The sequence below is a fragment of the Artibeus jamaicensis genome, unplaced genomic scaffold, assembly GCF_021234435.1.
Source record: "Artibeus jamaicensis isolate MK-2021 breed Jamaican fruit bat unplaced genomic scaffold, CSHL_Jam_final contig_3109, whole genome shotgun sequence".
Classification (NCBI taxonomy): Eukaryota; Metazoa; Chordata; class Mammalia; order Chiroptera; family Phyllostomidae; genus Artibeus; species Artibeus jamaicensis.
Window position 1 is genome coordinate 478,897 of NW_026521716.1, and position 15,847 is coordinate 494,743.

The following is a 15,847-nucleotide window of genomic DNA, read 5'->3' on the forward strand; positions in this document are numbered from 1 at the left end:
AACTACTTGGAGCTCTCACCGTGCTCAGAAATGGACGCTATCACCACTTCCCTCTCGAATGCACAAAATTTAGCCCTGGCTGGTGTGGCTTAGTGGATTGAGCGCGGGCCTGTGAACCCAAAAGTCACCGGTTTGATTCACATTTAGGGCAAATGGCTGAGTTGTTGCCCAGGTCCCCGGTTGGGGGGCCGGCGTTGTTTCTCTCTCCCCGTCTTCCTCCCTCCCCCCTCTCTAAAAATAAATAAAGTCTTTAAACTTTTTTTAAATGTACGAGATTTACAACTGCGCCCTGTGAGTTTCCCCCAGGACCCAGGTACCTCGGAGCAACCGTGTGGAGGAGGGCCCCCCCATGCCCGCTTCTTAGAGGTAATACTTCCCTGAGAAGGACCTGGGCTCACACAGGGAGACACCCCCCTCCTGCAGTCTCAAGCCTGGCTCCAGCGCCCCCTAGAGGCTGCGATAACAAAACTGAAGTGTCGGCAGTGGGGGGCCCAGAGGAGGCGGCGCAGTCCATGGGTGGGAGAATCTCAGAGTCGGAGAGCTAGAGTGGGTGTGGACAAGGGTCTGGCCATCAGCCAGGAGTGGAGGAGGCACGGGGCATGAGGAATGGTGTGGCCCCAGCAGAGGAAGTTTTGGAGTGCAGTTGGGGGCTCCTTGACCCTCCTTGCTAGTCCTCACCCAGGTGTTCAAACCTTCACAGTGGGCTCAGTCTCCCGAAAGGGGCGGGGTAGAGAAAGGGGCACCCCCAGGCTGCAGGGCGGCCGAGTCTCTCATGGCCATGCGGCTGAAGCCCGCAGGGCAGTGGCCAAATGTACCTGGGCTCGGCACAGCGTGACCCTGACATGGCTTAGAAGTGGACCCTGTCCCCCAAGGACCCTCTTGGGGAGCTATGGGCAGAAATACCCCAATAGATAAAGGATGGGGGTGAGCATGCTGACAAAGACTACAGGAGGGGCAGCTGGACCTGCGTCTCTGGAATCTGTCCCATCCTCTAGACCCTCCGGTCTCTGCTGAGGTCCCAGAAGGCCACCCCAGGGTGGTTGGGGTGGGACTGGTGAGGCCTGGCTGGTTTCGGGAGGGGCGGGGCTTCCAGGAGGGAGGCCAGCCTGGTGGGGGGAGCTTGGGGACCACTGGGAGGTCAAGGCCTCTGGTGACAGTGCCCTAGAAGCTGGGTCAGCCGCACACAGTGGGGGAGCTCTAGGTCCCCCCCACGGCTTGAGACTTCCCAGTCAGGACAATACAAAACTCTCTTTATTGTTCCCTTTCAATAAAAAGTTGTGCCTCTTGGTGTGCTGTAGGGATAGGGTGTGCAAAGCACAAGGCAAGTTCTGCCCAAGCCTGTAGCTGAGAGCTGGGGTGGGACAGGGGGAAGGGGTGTGGCAAAATGACCCTGTCCCTGTCCCTGTCCGGAGCTGGGGCACATGCTGGGAGGCGGCAGCCCCTCCGGGTGGGTTCGGCTGTGCTTTCTCAAACCCTAGGCCTGGCCAAGAGGGTCTCAAGGCCCGGCCCCACCTAGGAGGAGGCTGAGGAGCTGATCCCAAGCTCCAGGTGGTCCCCGGTTCTGGGAGGTGTATTCCCAAACATGGGGGTGGACGGCCGAAGGTCCTTCCCGAAACTGGCGCAAGACTCAGGGGAGCCCCTGTCCTGAGACATAGTAAACAAGACCCGTGAGAGGCCTGGACCCCTCACTGCTCCTCAGGCCGGTCGCCTTCCTGCGCCTGTTCGTAGGGGCAGGGCCGGCGGCCGAAGCCAGCTGGCTCCGGGCCGGGTCGAGGCGCTGCTCTCGGGGCCTCGTCCTCCGCGCAGTCCCCCCGGCAGCCGCCAGCGTAGCGCTCGCCCTCCGCGTCGCTCTCATCAGAATTGTCCTCCTCCAGGTAGCGGTAGCCGCGCACCTTGTGCTGCGGCCTCGGGATGCGTGGCTGGCGTGGGACCACGCCCCGCCGCAGCTTCTGTTCCATCACCAGGTACGAGATCATGGCCACCACCAGCGTCAGCAACAGCACCGCCAGCTTAGCCTGGGCGCACAGGGAGGGAAGCTGGGGACCTGCGGGGCGCAGCCCCCAGCCTCCCTCACCCCGCCCCGCCCCTCACCTGGAGAGGCCCACTCCCACCCGCTGCCTCAGTACCTGCCTGCCCACAGGACTCAATCCCAGCTGGGCCCTTTCCGGGAACATGTGAAGGCGTTGACAAGTGTGGACACTGTCTGGCACCCTTTCACTAGGGCTTAGGTTACTGTCCCTTACATGGGGGGGGGGGGCGCAAGAAATGCTTCCTAGGTGTCTTTGACTGTAACCCACAGCCAGAAAATTCTGCATCGTAACTCAGTGCCCACACACATAACTGCATGCATACTCCCTGCTATTTTCTACTCTATTTCATTTTTTGAAGCGTGGGCCATGCGGGCCCCTGCTCCTCCACGGCCACCGAGGGAGACAGACGCTCAGCATCCCTCTCGGGCCCAGCACCCAGTGAACAGGTCCTCCAGCTAGACACAAGGTAGCTGGGATGTGCCACAGGTGAGGAGTAAACTGGGAACCCTTCCAGAGAGTGGTAAACTGAGGCCCTCGGGAGGTGAGGCAGTAAGTGAAGGGTGGGTCTGGGGCCACCCAGTGGAGAGGTGGGGGCATGTGAGGTGCCTAACACCCCGGAGGCCCTCCCGCACCCCACTCAGCCTCACCTTCATGGGCAAGCTGGAGCCCAGGTACACGGCAAAGATGGCCACCGCCTGCCACCAGTGGTAGATAGTGAAGATGAAGTCTTGCCTCTCTTTGTCCTCGTACAGGATCCCCAGCAGTGCTGCAGGCAGGCAGGACCGGGCAGGAAGGGAAGAAGAGTCACCCAGGGTTCAGGGTGCCTCATCTCCCACCAGCCAGTGGCCTAGGTTGTGCAGGGTCCCAGCCCCTGGACCGGGATCACGGAGAAAGCAGTTGCAGGCCGATGTTGGCCTGCCCCCTAGTGGAGGCTCTGGATACCACACTGCCCGGGGAGCTGAGCTGATTAAAAAGCAGGTAAGATGGGACCCTGGGTGGGCCCTGCCCTGGGACACGCGGGGCCTGAAAAGTGGAAAGCTTCGTGTGTCGTCACATCCTGTCCCCTTTTGGACCCCCAGCTCTTCCGTGCCAGGCCTGCAAGGCCCATTTCTCCTCCTCACCCCAGCCTGCTTGCAGCAACGAGCTTTCCACAAATCGAACCGGAAGTTGGGGGACTTGACCGTATTTCCCCAAGAATCCTCCCTGGAGTGGGCAGAGGGGCAATGCACAGGGAGGCAGGGACTCGGAGTCTACTCTCAAGCCAGCAAAGTGGAGAGAGTAGGTACAGAGGTGTGGGTTCAAATGCGGGCTCAGCGGGTGACTTGGAGTGAGTTACCATACCAATTTGCTATGTATAATGTACTCCCGTGTATAATGCGCACCCACGTTTTTGGCCCAAACTTTCAGGGAAAAATCTTTTGTTTTAATTTTTAATTCAATTTTTTATTTATATACATTTAGAAACAAACCGATTATGGTGTTCCAGGGTATTGTTTTGCATACAGATATCATTATTGCTTTCCGGAGTTATACTTTTAATGCATAAGCATAAATTAAAAAATTAAAACATTTATATAGATATGAAATTAGCACTACCCGTGTATAATGCACATCCTTATTCCCTCAAAATTTTGGGCAAAAAAGTGTGCATTATACATGGTAAAGTACGATCACTCCCCAGGGCCATTTTTCCCATCTGTGAATGAGATCAGGCCTACATGTTCCATTGTGAGGTTTGAATGTGAGAAAGCCCACACAGCGCCTGTCAAATCAAACCCTCGCCTGCCGCTCAGACATGAACACCTCTGGACTGTACCCCATGGGGCTGCTGGGAAGGGACATGGGGTCCCAGGGCCCACAAAGAGAGAACAGAAGATCTTGGCAGAGGGGCTGTCAGGACCAGGCCCAAGTCCAGACATCTCATGGGTCCAAGGTGCCCAGACTGCATGTTACCCAGAGCTCGCTGTCCCCGAGCAGAACAGCCAAGGGAGTGTGGTCCAGAGTGTGGGGCTCCATCCCGACAGATACAGGTGCCTGACTCTCTGTGCTGGTGAGCGCCGGGGTCACCTGAGCCAGCCCCCGCCCTGCCTGCAGTGAGCATGACCTCCACCGCTCCACACCCCCAGTGGTGATGTGCAAAGCCGTCAACAGCGCCAGTCCATCAGAACAGATGCTGATGTGGAGGACCCAAGTGGCAGTACCTCCGTGTACTTGCCGCATGACACTGGCGTATCTCTGATTCACCCCCCTCCTTTCTGTAAACAGGGCCCCACTGCCCAGTGCCCGCCCTGCAGCCCACTCTTAGTCCTGCCTGGACTTGGCCTTAGACCTGGGGCCTGGACTCTGCTGTGTTGGGCCCGCATACCTGCTCCTAGCTCCTCTCTGTAACGGCCATATCTGCACCTATGCCCTGGACTGTGGGCAGGGCCACCTGCTGCTTCCCGTGCTCCATGGGGCACAGGCCTGGAGTCTGCTCCCAGTGTCATAAACACTGTGTCCGACGGGCCCTGCTCCCTGGTTTGCAGGCAAAGGTCGCCAGTGTGTTTGTCACACTGTCCTTCAGAGGATTCCACAGAGCTCCATACCTACTCCATGTAAGCGCACGATCGCACGCTGACCCCTCAGTGTCCACAGGGCCCCATGCCCAACCCGGGGTGTCCACAGGGTGTCCACGGCATATGACTCCCATCCTTGCCCCAAGGGTGGCCATGGTCCTCCCCTTTGTCCCTTCAGTGTCCATGGGACTCTCACCCCTGTAGGTTCTGTAGGTTCACAGGAACCTCCTCCTGCCTCTACCGTGTCCACAGGACCCTCGGACAGGCCTCCTGTGTGTCCATGGGACCCCACATCTGTCCCTGGGCTGTCTGTGCTGCCTGCAACCACCCCGAGGTAGCCACATGGCCCTCTGTCCGGCCATCCCGGGGACCATGGCCATACTCACTGGAGAGCCCGGTCTTGTTGAGGGCACTGCCCACACCCCAGAGGGCGGCTGCCACATAGAGGAGCCACGTGTGTTGCAGGATCTTCGGTTTAGGGGCCCAGAAGAAGAGGCCGACAGTGAGCAGCAGGTGCAGTCCGGACCCGGACACCAGCGGCACGTGGCGCGGCAGCCACAGCCCCATCAGGCCCAGCAGCGAGGAGGCCGAGGCGCCCAGGCTGTAAGCCACGAGGAGGTAGGCCAGGCGTTCCAGCCCGACGGAGCACACGCCGTAGCCCTGGGGGCAAGAGTGAAGGTGTGAGGTCCTCAGGCCCAGGCTCCAGCTCTGCCGACAGGTCACACTCTAGGCCACACCCTGCCCTCTCTGGGCCCAAGTGCTAACACCCTCGGGGGCTCTTGGGAAGCTTCAGGAGTCAGAGACAGAGAATGTCCGGGACAGAGAATGAGAAAATGCTTGGACATTGTCCCCATGCACCAAGGCTGCACCCCACATGGAGTCAAATGCTTGATGGGTGTTATCCTCCTTCGATCAGATCACACCTCTGGGAGTGACCGTCTTCACTAGGGTCACCTCACAGGTGAGGTACCTAAGGTTCAGAGAGGGTAAAACGATTTGTCCAAGGTGGAGGGGGAATAAGAGAAGAGGAAGGGGAATATGTGGGACACACTTGTCCACACTCATACCTATATTCAAAACTCAGTCTCTGTTTATCTGAAATTCAAGTTGAACCATACATACTGTACTTACCAGGGCCAGACCAGTGCAAGCAAAGAGCACCTCAAAGCCGCTGTAGATGAAGAAGGGCGTGAGGTGGCGCAAGCGAAAGTCGCGCACGTGCTTGAAGGGTAACTGAAAGATGTTGCCCCAGCCCACACTACGCAGGTCGATCTCCTCTGTGGGCCTGTAGGCCGCGCCGCACAGGCCCAGCACCTGCGAACAAACCCACTAGATGAGGAGGCGGGCAGAAAGCACCCGGCCCCGCCCCTAGACACAAGCCCCACCTCTTTGTCCTGGCCCCGCTTCAGACACGCCCACAGTCCTGGCCTTGCCCCCCAGCTCCACCTCCAGGCCCAGCCCTCATCCTAGCCACGCCCCCAACGCCTTAGTCCTGCCTCCAGGACCGCCCCCAGGTCGGAGGCACACCTCCCGACCCTTGACCTGGGTTCCACCTCCAGCCCAGGTTACTGCCAGTCCTCTGGGACCAGTCTCCAGGAATTCGACCCCACATCTGGACTGGTTCCTCTCCAACTCCAGTCTCAGCCCACAGATATCTGCCTGCCCTATTGCTCCGAGGCTCAGGGGTGCTTCCCCCAGGACTCAGCCCTGGTTCCTGTCTCAGACCACGCCTCCAGGCTCAACCCTGCCCAGGCCGCCAGCCACGCGCCCAGACTGCAGCCCTGGCTCCCCGCCTCATTCCTAGACCTCATGGACTCCACCCCACCCCGGGGCCGCACCATCAGCATGGCCACGAAGGCCACGGCCATGAGCACGCTCTCCACCACAATGAGGTTGCGGCTCCGCGGCAGCGTCCGGAGAACCGTCTTGTTGAAGCCGCTGAGGATGCCCTGACTGTTGGTGCCTGAGAAGGGGCAGAGAGAGCATCGTGAGGCAGCAAGAAGGGCAAACTCTCAACTCGGTCACAAAGAAACGCAGCAGGGCTGGTGGGAGGAAGGGGAGAGCCAGAGGGGTGAGCGAGGGCAGTGCCCACAAAGGCAGGGTTCCTTGGGGAGTAGTTTGGAGGTGAGGGCCAGGAGGGCTGAATGTATTCCAAGAAAAGAAATACTTCACCCCATCCCCTTTCCTGCCTTACAGCACCGAGGCTGGGGGGTGGGGGGTGCAGGGCGCCAGTCCATCTCCCACCTGTATACATTTACTGTGCAGTGACTGAACTCTGAGGGTATGACTTGGCCCCAAGAGCCATTTCACAGGCAGCTTCATCCCAGATGGCACCTGCTCCAGGCAGCCTTCCCTCTGGCTGGGTCAGATTAACTACAGACTCCAACAGGGCCCTGCGCCCCGCCCACCAGAGCCACGGGATATAGGACTCTCCGCCCCAACCCCTGTGAGAGGGAGCAGCCTCTCTGCCTTCAAGGGCCCAGTGCCTGCAGGATAACTCAGTGGGGGAAGTGAGCAGGACTTGGGGACACCCCCCCCCACCATGAGGACTAACCGCAGCTGTGCACGTTGTATAGTGTGTGGTTCAGGTCATACAGGTAGTTGTTCAGGAAGTAGATCATGGGCAGCTGGGCGCAGGCAAAGCTCAGCTGTGGGCGGGAAAGCAGCTGGGGCCAGGCTTGGGGCATGGAACCAAGCAAGGGGCCCAGGCATGGTCTGGAAGGGTCTGGGCACAGCCATGGGGGGACAGGAGCCCTCCCACCCCTGGGGCAGCTGCTGGTATGTGGGGATGGAGGACTTCCTGCTGGTCAGCACCATGGACAGCAAGGGAGCGAGGTCTCAGTCACTTCGGGTAAGCAAGCAGGGGCTGGCCCCAGAAAGGGCAATGGGACTAGAAAGGTGAAAAGACCAGAATGGGCTCTGATGGGTGGGTCCTCGGGGTATATATTGGGACCCCAGGGCCCCATAGGTAGCACTCACGTGGAAGAAGCTATAGAAGATGGCTTGGAAGACCAGGAGATAGGGCGCGTGGGAACCCCGTGGCGGGCGTTGCTGGGGGTCCTGCCCGTCCTGCTCCTTGTAGTGGGAGTACTCATAGTACTTCTGGGCCATCCTGGACCACAGAGGACAGAAGGCTCCCTCGTCCAACCTCTGCCAGACACCTCTGCTTCCCACACCCAGAGCTATGGGCTGGCCAGCCCTTGCATCTCATAGATGGGGCAACTGAGGCCCTGAGGCCAGAAGGGGCCCATCCCGGGTCTTCAGCCTCCCACCCTGCTGCCCCCCAGACGCACCTGGTGATGTAGTTGCCCATGGAGGCCCAAAGAGGCACGATGGCCATGCCCAGGGCCACTGCGGAGGGCACTAGCGTGTAGTAGCGTTCCCAGTAGTTGGTGGAGACGAAGAGGGCGTAGATGCCCACCCCCAGGAACATCATCCACTTGGTACCAAAAAACCTGTGGGCAGTGAGAGCGATGCTGGTACCGCATCTTACCGGGACCGCCGGGGCCGAGACCAGAGTGGCCGCAACTCTCAGTTCATGTGTCTGTGTGAGGTGGGGAGACACACCCTGGCCATGGCATCAAGGACCCTAAGATAGAGTCTCGGAGACAGGGAGTTGCTAAGTGGCCTCAGGCGAGCCAGGCGTCCATACCCCTGCCTTCCTGGCTGTCTTGTGGGTGCAGAGCCCAAACCACGAGGGTCTCCTAACCACTGCAAGGGTGGAAGGAGACAAAGCAGGGTGAGGCCTGTGTCCTCACCCAGCCCTCCTCTGTGTTCTGGGCTGACTCACCCATCCTCTTCCCCACCCACCCACACGTGCTGGGACTGTGGGGCCCTGGCACATGTCCAGGGGACTCGACCCACGCTGGCTCAAGGAGACTCAGGAGCAGAAAGAGGAAGAGGCTCCTGTGGGGCCCCAGCCAGGCCGGCACCCTGGGGCCCCCGCTCCCTACCCCCTGCTCTTGCAGTGCATGTGGTAAGCCAGGAAGGTTTCAGCTCACTGGCTCTGAGAAAATGTCACGCCATACTCAAAGGGGGTTGACGAGTGACAAGATAAGGCTCTGACGAGTGACAGTCAGGGCATGGAGGCTGGTCGAGCTAAAAGCCACCACCAAGATCTCTGGTTTGGTTTTTTAAAGTATTTGTGCTCATTAGTTCCCCTTGGTTCCCAGGCAGCTCCAAGTGAAGTGAGCCTAGTTTTCTGACATGATTACTTTTTCTTCTATGGCAGGCCCCCGGTTCTCTCATTATCCTTACATTGCCATGTAATGAACAGATGGGCAGCTCCCTCCGATCTAGCTGAGGGAGGCAGGTCACACAATGTGCACTAGACATCATAATGGGGTAAAACAGGAAAAACGTGAGAACACTAGCAGTTGTTGCCAGTGAGGCGCTGTGACACGCGCGCCCTGGCTGGTGTGGCTCACTCGGTGGGGCGCAGTCCCACAACTCGAAAGCTTGCCTGTTCAATTCCCAGTCAGGGCACAGGCCTGCGTTCCGGGTTCAGCCCCCAGTTGGGGTACAGGTGAGAGACAACAAATCAACATTTCTCTCTCGGATCCATTTCTCTCCCTCTTTTCCATTCCCTTCCCCTCTCTCTAAAAATAAATAAATGAATAAAATCTTTTTTTAAAAAATGACACACATGCCAGTGGTCATGCAGATTGGCAGAGCCCTTGGGAAAATCAGCCTGGTAGTTTGGGCAAGGATGGGGTTGGGAGCCACTCTGCCCAGGTTCACACCTGCCATCTGCCACCTGCTGCCCGTGCGACATGGGCAAGCTGGTCAAGCCCTTGGTTTCTCCTTGTCTAAGCTTCCAGTGCCTCCCTCAGATTGCAAGGAACGAGCTAAGGCTCGGCAGCGCCCAACACACAGGAAACGCCGCAAGCTAGCGGTCGTCGGTAATGGTGGTTTCAAAAGCCAATAAGCCTTTCATATGCCTCTGACCTAGTAAGAGCCCCGCTGGGAATTTATCCTGGGAATTTTTTAATTTGAAGAAGAAAACAGCCGCAAAGCACAAAGTGAACGTGCAAAAAAGCAGAGGGTGCTGCAGTGCACTGCCCTGAACCACAGTGGGGTGCCCGCAACTCCGTGGAGGATGCTCCCTCATAGAGTCCCCACTGGGAAGCAGGGGACAGGCCAAGAGGTGTGCAGTGCAAAGAAAGCAGAAGTGGACAGGACACACATGTGCTCTGGCGACAAAGCTGTAAATGGCATCCTCCATGCTGGTGGGGCAAGGGCTGTAGCCGGCGTACTGGAGGGCTTGGGAGGGACTTTCTTTTTCCTGCTTCCCATCATGATTCTAGCGCTGTTTGTGCAATCGTGATAAAGAATTTTTTTGTTAAGATAGGGGGACGAAAACTCAAGGGATTTGTCCACTGGTCTCTGGGTCCCGCCTGGCAGGTAGGGTGCTCGTGGCCGTGCGTTTTCAAGAGGCCAGGACGCGGTCAGGCTGCAGCAGGGGCAGGCCCCCGCCTGGGGCCCTACCCTGCATGGCCTTTCCAAGAACTGTCCCTCCACACCAGCCACAGCTGCCCAGGCCAGGGCTGGGTGCCTGGGTCCTGCTGATCAGACTGTGGCTCCAGGCCACAGAGGAGAGCACGAGGACAGTGCCCCACGGGTCACAGGAAAGCTGAGGGAAGGGGGCCTGGGTGAATTTCTGTTGCTTGAAACCCAGTGAGCCCTTGGCAAAGCTTTGTCTCCTTCCCCAAGCCCCGCTTCATCCCTTCTCTCCCAACCCCCAGGGAGGCAAGGACTCCCTCAACTACCCCCTCCCAAGACCACCAGGACAGCCCCTGAGCCCCTTCAGGATGGGGGTGACAGCCCAGCCCCGGGGGGACAGCAGGGCCCCACCTGATGAGCACGGGTGTGTAGAGGAGGGCCGCGATGGGCGTCACGTTGATGCCGATGAGCATCTTGCTGTCGATGTCCGGCAGCCCCATGTTGCCGTACTTCACCTCTCGGTAGGTCTCATCGTAGTGCAGGATCAGCTGCATCTGCAGGAGGCCTGGGCACAGGGGGCGAGCGTGGAGGGGCGGCCTGGCAGGGGAGCGACCCGCAGAGCACGCGGAGGCTGGAGGGCTTTCACCGGAGGGTGCCCTCTTCCATTGCCCGAGAGGACAGAGCGGGAAGCCGGGCCCAGCGCTCCGCCAGCTGCAGCATCATCCGAGACTCCAATCCACGCCCCCAGCGCACTCCTCCCCTGGGCCACCGGCCTCGCTCCGCAGGCCTCCCGGCCCTCAGCCCTCTGCCCACGAATTCACGCATTCACGAAGGCTCTGCTTGGGGCCGCGGAGACATCGCAGTCTCCCGCCCCACGTGGGGGGCGGGGGGGGGGGCCCTGGGAGGGCAGCTGCAGCTGCGAGGGCAGCAGACTGGGAAGTGAAACAGGAAGGGAGACCAAGTGGCCCCTAAGGTTTCTCTTTCCCAGACGGGACCTGGCGGTAGGGTAGAGTGGGGCGAGGGTCGGGAAGCCCGGGGCCCCGGCACCTGAGCCCGCCGGGGGTCGGCGGTGTCCCCGCGCCTGGCCCCACGCAGCGCGCGCCGCGCGGTACCCACCCAGGTAGACGCCGTAGGTGAGTGTGCCGCCGGCGCTGGCCGCCAGCACGTTCTTGATCACGCCGAGGCGCTTGCGGCGGTAGTAGCGGCGCTCCTCCTCCTCCTCGTTGTAGTTGGGGTACGCGCCCACCAGCTCGTCCAGCTGCGGGGCACGCACAGCGCTCGCACCCGACCGTGCCCCAGGCCCCGCACCCCCGCCCCGGCTCACCGGGTCCCGAGCCCTCCCACGGTCCCCGGTCCCCGGCCCCGCTCACGGGCGCGTCGGCGCCGTCCGGAAGCCCGAGCCGGTCCTCATCGCCCTGCGGCCCCGCGGCCCCTGCCACCGGGTAGAGCGGCGGCTCCGCCATAGCCGGACCCCGCCAGACGACTGCAGGCGGCGCCCGCAGCGTCTCAAAAGCGGGGCCAGACCCACACTTCCTCCAAGAGGCGGGGACCTGCCCCGGCGCGCCCCGCCCCGTGCTGCCCGGAGGGCCCGGTCCCGAGGGGGGGGCGGCCTCGGCGCAGGAGGGGCGTGTCCTGTGCCAGCGCGCGCGGGTCCCTGTGGGGCCAGGACCGGGCCTCGGGGATGAGAGAAGCTATTTGGGTCCTCCGCGCTCGGCCACTTTCTGGCATTGTGCCTTTGAGAGTTAATTCGCTTCTCCAGGCCTCGATTTCCTCACCTGTAAAAGGCAGCTACTGGGCACCACTTCCTAGGGCTGTTGCTGGATTACGGAGTCATGCAAAACCTTAGAAAAGGGACAGTTGCTAATAAGCTCCCCTCAGTGTTACTACTGACTCCCAGCCCCAGTGGGTGTGCTTGCAGTTCAGCAAAGAGCCCGCGGAGCAGCCCCCGAAGAGCTTCTCCCGCAGGACTCGGCAGCCCGTGCCCACCTCCCATGCACTCTCCAGCGTCGCTTCGGGCATCTGCACCTCAGTGAGAGCTCTAGCCGGGCCACTTGGAGGCCAAGATTGTGGTGGCTGCTAGACTGCGGTGGGGTGACCCCATCACCTCCCTGCAGCAGGGTTCAGAGCCTCCCACACCCACCCTGTGGGGCACCGGCTCCGGGGCTGCAGGGGGACCCCAGCAAGTTCCCGCCTTGCCCGAGCTGCGGACGGATAGCACTGGATGTTGCTGTTTACAGCCACGTGGGAAGCTTTTAAAACTACGTTCTTCCCAACGTAGTCTCCTCAACCAATTGTGTTGGGAAAGCTGGTTAGAGTGCTACCAGAGGCAACGGATGGATGTTCATCTCTCACGTATGTGTATGTGTCTCTCTGTCTCCCTGGCTCCCTTCCTCTCGAAAATCAATAAAATTATTTTTTTTAATGGGCAGAGGAACTAACCCAACATTTTCTTCCAAAGAAAACATCCAAATGGCCAACAGGTACATGAGGAGTTACTCAACATCGTTAACCATCAGGGAAATGCAAATCAAAATCTATGACGGAATGGCTGTCCCCAGTAGGACAAGAGGCGGGTGCCGGCCTGGATGCAGAGAGAAAGGAACCACTGTGCGCCATTGGCGGTGTTGTGAACTGGTGCAGCCATTGTGCAGAGTGGCATGAACTGTTTCTCCTCTCCGGGTTGACTGTCGTGCCCGCAGGAGACCGCTCACTATGTAGCCCTCACGCAGAGGCTTGTGTCAGGCACTTAGTAGGTGCTCAGTAAATACGGGTCAACGGAGGGATGAGTGAAATAGCTCTACTAGCAGGGTTTCCAGGAAGGCGGAGAGCTGGGGGCATGCAGGGCATGAATCTGCAGAGGCTTCTGGCTTCGAGGTGGTGGAGCTCTCCACAGGCCACACCCATGTGTGCAGGGAGGTAGGAAACACAGGTGGGGGTCATGCCCTCGGGGCCGGGAGGTGAGAGAGAGAGAGAAGGAGCAGGAGGGAGGGCAGGGCCTGAGCTCCAGGGGCAAGAGGAATTGGGAGATCAGGGATGCAGTGAATGCTGGGAGGCCAGGGGCCTGGGAGGCCGAGGTCAGAGAGTGAACGGGGGGGGGGGGGGGTGAGGAGGTCCAGGAGGTCATGGAGCTACAGGGGGGGCAGTGGACTTTGGTGTCCCAGAAGGATGCAGTCTTGTAGACTTGCAGAGGCAGGCAGGTGACTGGACAGGAGGAGGAAAGCTGGCTGCTCCAGGCAGGTGGGGCGTCCTCAGAGAGTGGGCTCAGTGGAGCACAGGGTGGGAGGCTGGGGGTCCGTCTCTTGGGGGACAGTGAGGGGGACACCAATAATGACTGCTTGCTCCTTCCAGGACTGCTCCCCTCTGAAACTATATTGGAAGGGGGGGTCACTGAGCCTGAGAATAGCCTAGCATCTGTGGTCTGTAAATGACCCCTTCCTTGTCTGCTCCCTTCTCTGCACGAGGCCACTAAGGAAAGAAATAATTCAGCCAAGTGCATTGGACTGGCAGCCACATCTCCTTCGGCTCCTCCCGCGGAGAACCCAGGACCAGCCATGGGGGAACAGGTCGGGGAGGGGGTCCTCCCAGCTGGATGCCTCGTCTTCTCTGGGCTTTACTGCGGGGAGCCCCTCACCTTGACTATTGGGCACACACCCCAGGATTTCCTCACCTGCCAAATAAGAATAAGCTGAAAAGCGCCTTTGTGGACTGCAAACTGAACAGAGGGGACAGGCTGGCCATCAGGGGGGAGAGCCGCATCTTAGAGGCCGAGTGGACCTTGAGGGAAGGCTCTTGTGGAGGGAGACAGGACAGGGGAGACTTTTAGCAGTCACCACATGGGAAAGGGGGCAGGTGCAGAGGAGTCCTGTAGAGGGAGCCAGGGAACAGGTAGCCTGGGAAGGAGGCAGGAGGCTTCGGAACGCCCCATCTTGAAGCGGCAGCTGAGAGCGGGCAGCATGGTGGGGTTGGGGCCCGCACCTCTGGGCGAGGCAGGAAAAGAAATTCACGGACCCCGTGGGTGCATTTCAAGCTGGCTGGGTGTGTGGTCCTGGGGGCTGTGGGTCATTCGAGGAAGGGTCTTTGCCCATCTCAGGCGCGCCGCCTGCTCAGGGGGAGAAGGGGCAAGACTTGCTGAGTTCATTGGTTTTGTGTCTCCCACCAGAAAGGACCACCAAGGGCCCTTTAAGAAACAGCTAGAAAGCAAAGAGAAGGTGGAAGGGCAGCGGTGGTTGGCCCCCTAAAAGGCCCTACCAGAGCCACCGTGTCCCCCTGCAGACCCCACCAGCAAGACATTACTTGCAGCGGAATAGCAGCGACTTCTCACAGGCCGATGGCCTGCCACGTTGCTGGATTTCTCTCTCCGAGGTCACTCCCTGCCCAAACGAGAGGCTACTCTGCAGTTGAGGGTCCCAGAGTTCATGACAGTCTTTGCTACGCATCGGCTCCTGTGGTTTGCAGGCCTTTTTAAATTGCTTTATTAACACCGACTCGGTTTGGGACGTTTTTCTGGTAGCTTGTTTCCGAACCTGACACTGTGGCACACCACGGGAAACGACAGCACGCTAGCCTCGTTTGTGTCTACATGCCAGAAGCGACTCGTTTATTTATTTTTTTATTTAAGTGCAGACACAGAGAATGCAAAGATGGATGGCCCCAGGAGTGAGGAGAAATTTCAGTCTTGTTAGCTGACCATGCTGTCGCACCAGGTGAATTTGAAAGGCCGCCACTTTCAACACCAAACCTCTAAAATCTGCTGATACTCAGTCACTCGGTCGCTTAGCAAGAAGAACCATCACCAGATCAGCCCAGGCATGGGGCTTGGATGTGACTGGTCAACGCCCCTGAGACGGAGCTCTCACGTACTTGAGCAACAGGCTCCCTGATTGGATGCGACCCAGGAGGTACTCCTGGGAGAGTGGGGCAGGGAAAGGGGAGAAGCCAGGGGACTTCTCCCTGGGAGGCACGGGTGCCTGGTGTGGTTCCTTCAGGGTCCCAGCACCCACAGATTGGACCCCTGGGTGACCCTGGCCCTTTGGGAGCTGATGACTGACCCTTCAGTGCTGGGACTGCATGTGAGCTGGTACTGGGAGACCAGATGAACACAGCCGTGTGGCCTGCAGGACAGAAACTGACCAAGGCCAGCAGGTCCCTCCCACGGCCAGCCAGGCCAGGAACACTCCGATTCACACCCCCAGGAAGGAGCAGCCACACTGTTCTTGCTGCTTTTGAAGGACTTTCTCTATAATAGGTTTTATTGTTTGTTCTCATTACAAAATGAGTGGGCCTTACAGAAAAGCAAACAGGAGAGAGACATGTTGCTCCCAATTCAAACACCCCGAAATAGCTCCTGGATGTGGAGAAGCCCAAGTGTGTCACCCCCCATTTCGTCCCCAACAGGAGTATGCTGGGCCAGCTGCACACCCACCTGACACCGTGTCCCTGAACTAAGGCAAATCTTTACCATTTCTTTAAAACTAAAAGCCATAGGCCCTGCCTGGTGTGGCTCAGTGGGTTGAGCACCAGCCTGTGACCCAAAAAGCTTGCTGGTTCAATTCCCACTCAGGGCACATGCCTGGGTTGTGGGCTAGGTCCCCAGTTTGGGGGCGTGCCAGAGGCAGGCAACCGATCGATGTTTCTCTCACTCATTGGTGTTTCTCTCTTGCGCACCTTTCTCCTCTCTCTAAAAATAAAGAAAGAAAATAGTTTATTTTTTTTAAGATTTGCCTCTCAAGCGCCCCCTACTGGGGACCTGGCTTACAACCCAGTCACGTGCCCTGACAGAATTGAACCAGTGATCATTTGGTTCACAGGTCAGTGCTCAAC

The 15,847-nt window shown here is 59.2% G+C and overlaps 1 protein-coding gene across 1 annotated transcript; it reads right to left on the bottom strand.

Moving 5' to 3' along the window:
• Positions 1 to 1,229: 1,229 nt before the first annotated feature.
• On the bottom strand, positions 1,230 to 11,555 carry UNC93B1 (unc-93 homolog B1, TLR signaling regulator). The gene is made up of 11 exons (XM_037135340.2): positions 11,398 to 11,555; positions 11,144 to 11,285; positions 10,439 to 10,592; positions 7,879 to 8,040; positions 7,565 to 7,697; positions 7,140 to 7,233; positions 6,424 to 6,548; positions 5,717 to 5,899; positions 4,972 to 5,245; positions 2,678 to 2,796; positions 1,230 to 2,015 (listed from the first exon to the last, which is right to left on the bottom strand). Exons 1-11 carry the CDS (start codon positions 11,488 to 11,490, stop codon positions 1,686 to 1,688), a joined length of 1,809 nt encoding a protein of 602 aa, XP_036991235.2. The 5' UTR covers positions 11,491 to 11,555; the 3' UTR covers positions 1,230 to 1,685.
• Positions 11,556 to 15,847: the final 4,292 nt, after the last annotated feature.

What these genes read in the sequence shown, in the direction of transcription:
- UNC93B1 (XM_037135340.2), bottom strand. Translation starts at nt 11,490, where the DNA reads ATGGCGGAGCCGCCGCTCTACCCGGTGGCAGGGGCCGCGGGGCCGCAG. An exon ending in CACCTACGGCGTCTACCTGG is followed by an intron (nt 10,593 to 11,143) that starts GTGGGTACCGCG and finishes CCCTGTGCCCAG; the next exon opens with GCCTCCTGCAGATGCAGCTG. An exon ending in TCTTCTATAGCTTCTTCCAC is followed by an intron (nt 7,234 to 7,564) that starts GTGAGTGCTACC and finishes TCCCGCCCACAG; the next exon opens with CTGAGCTTTGCCTGCGCCCA.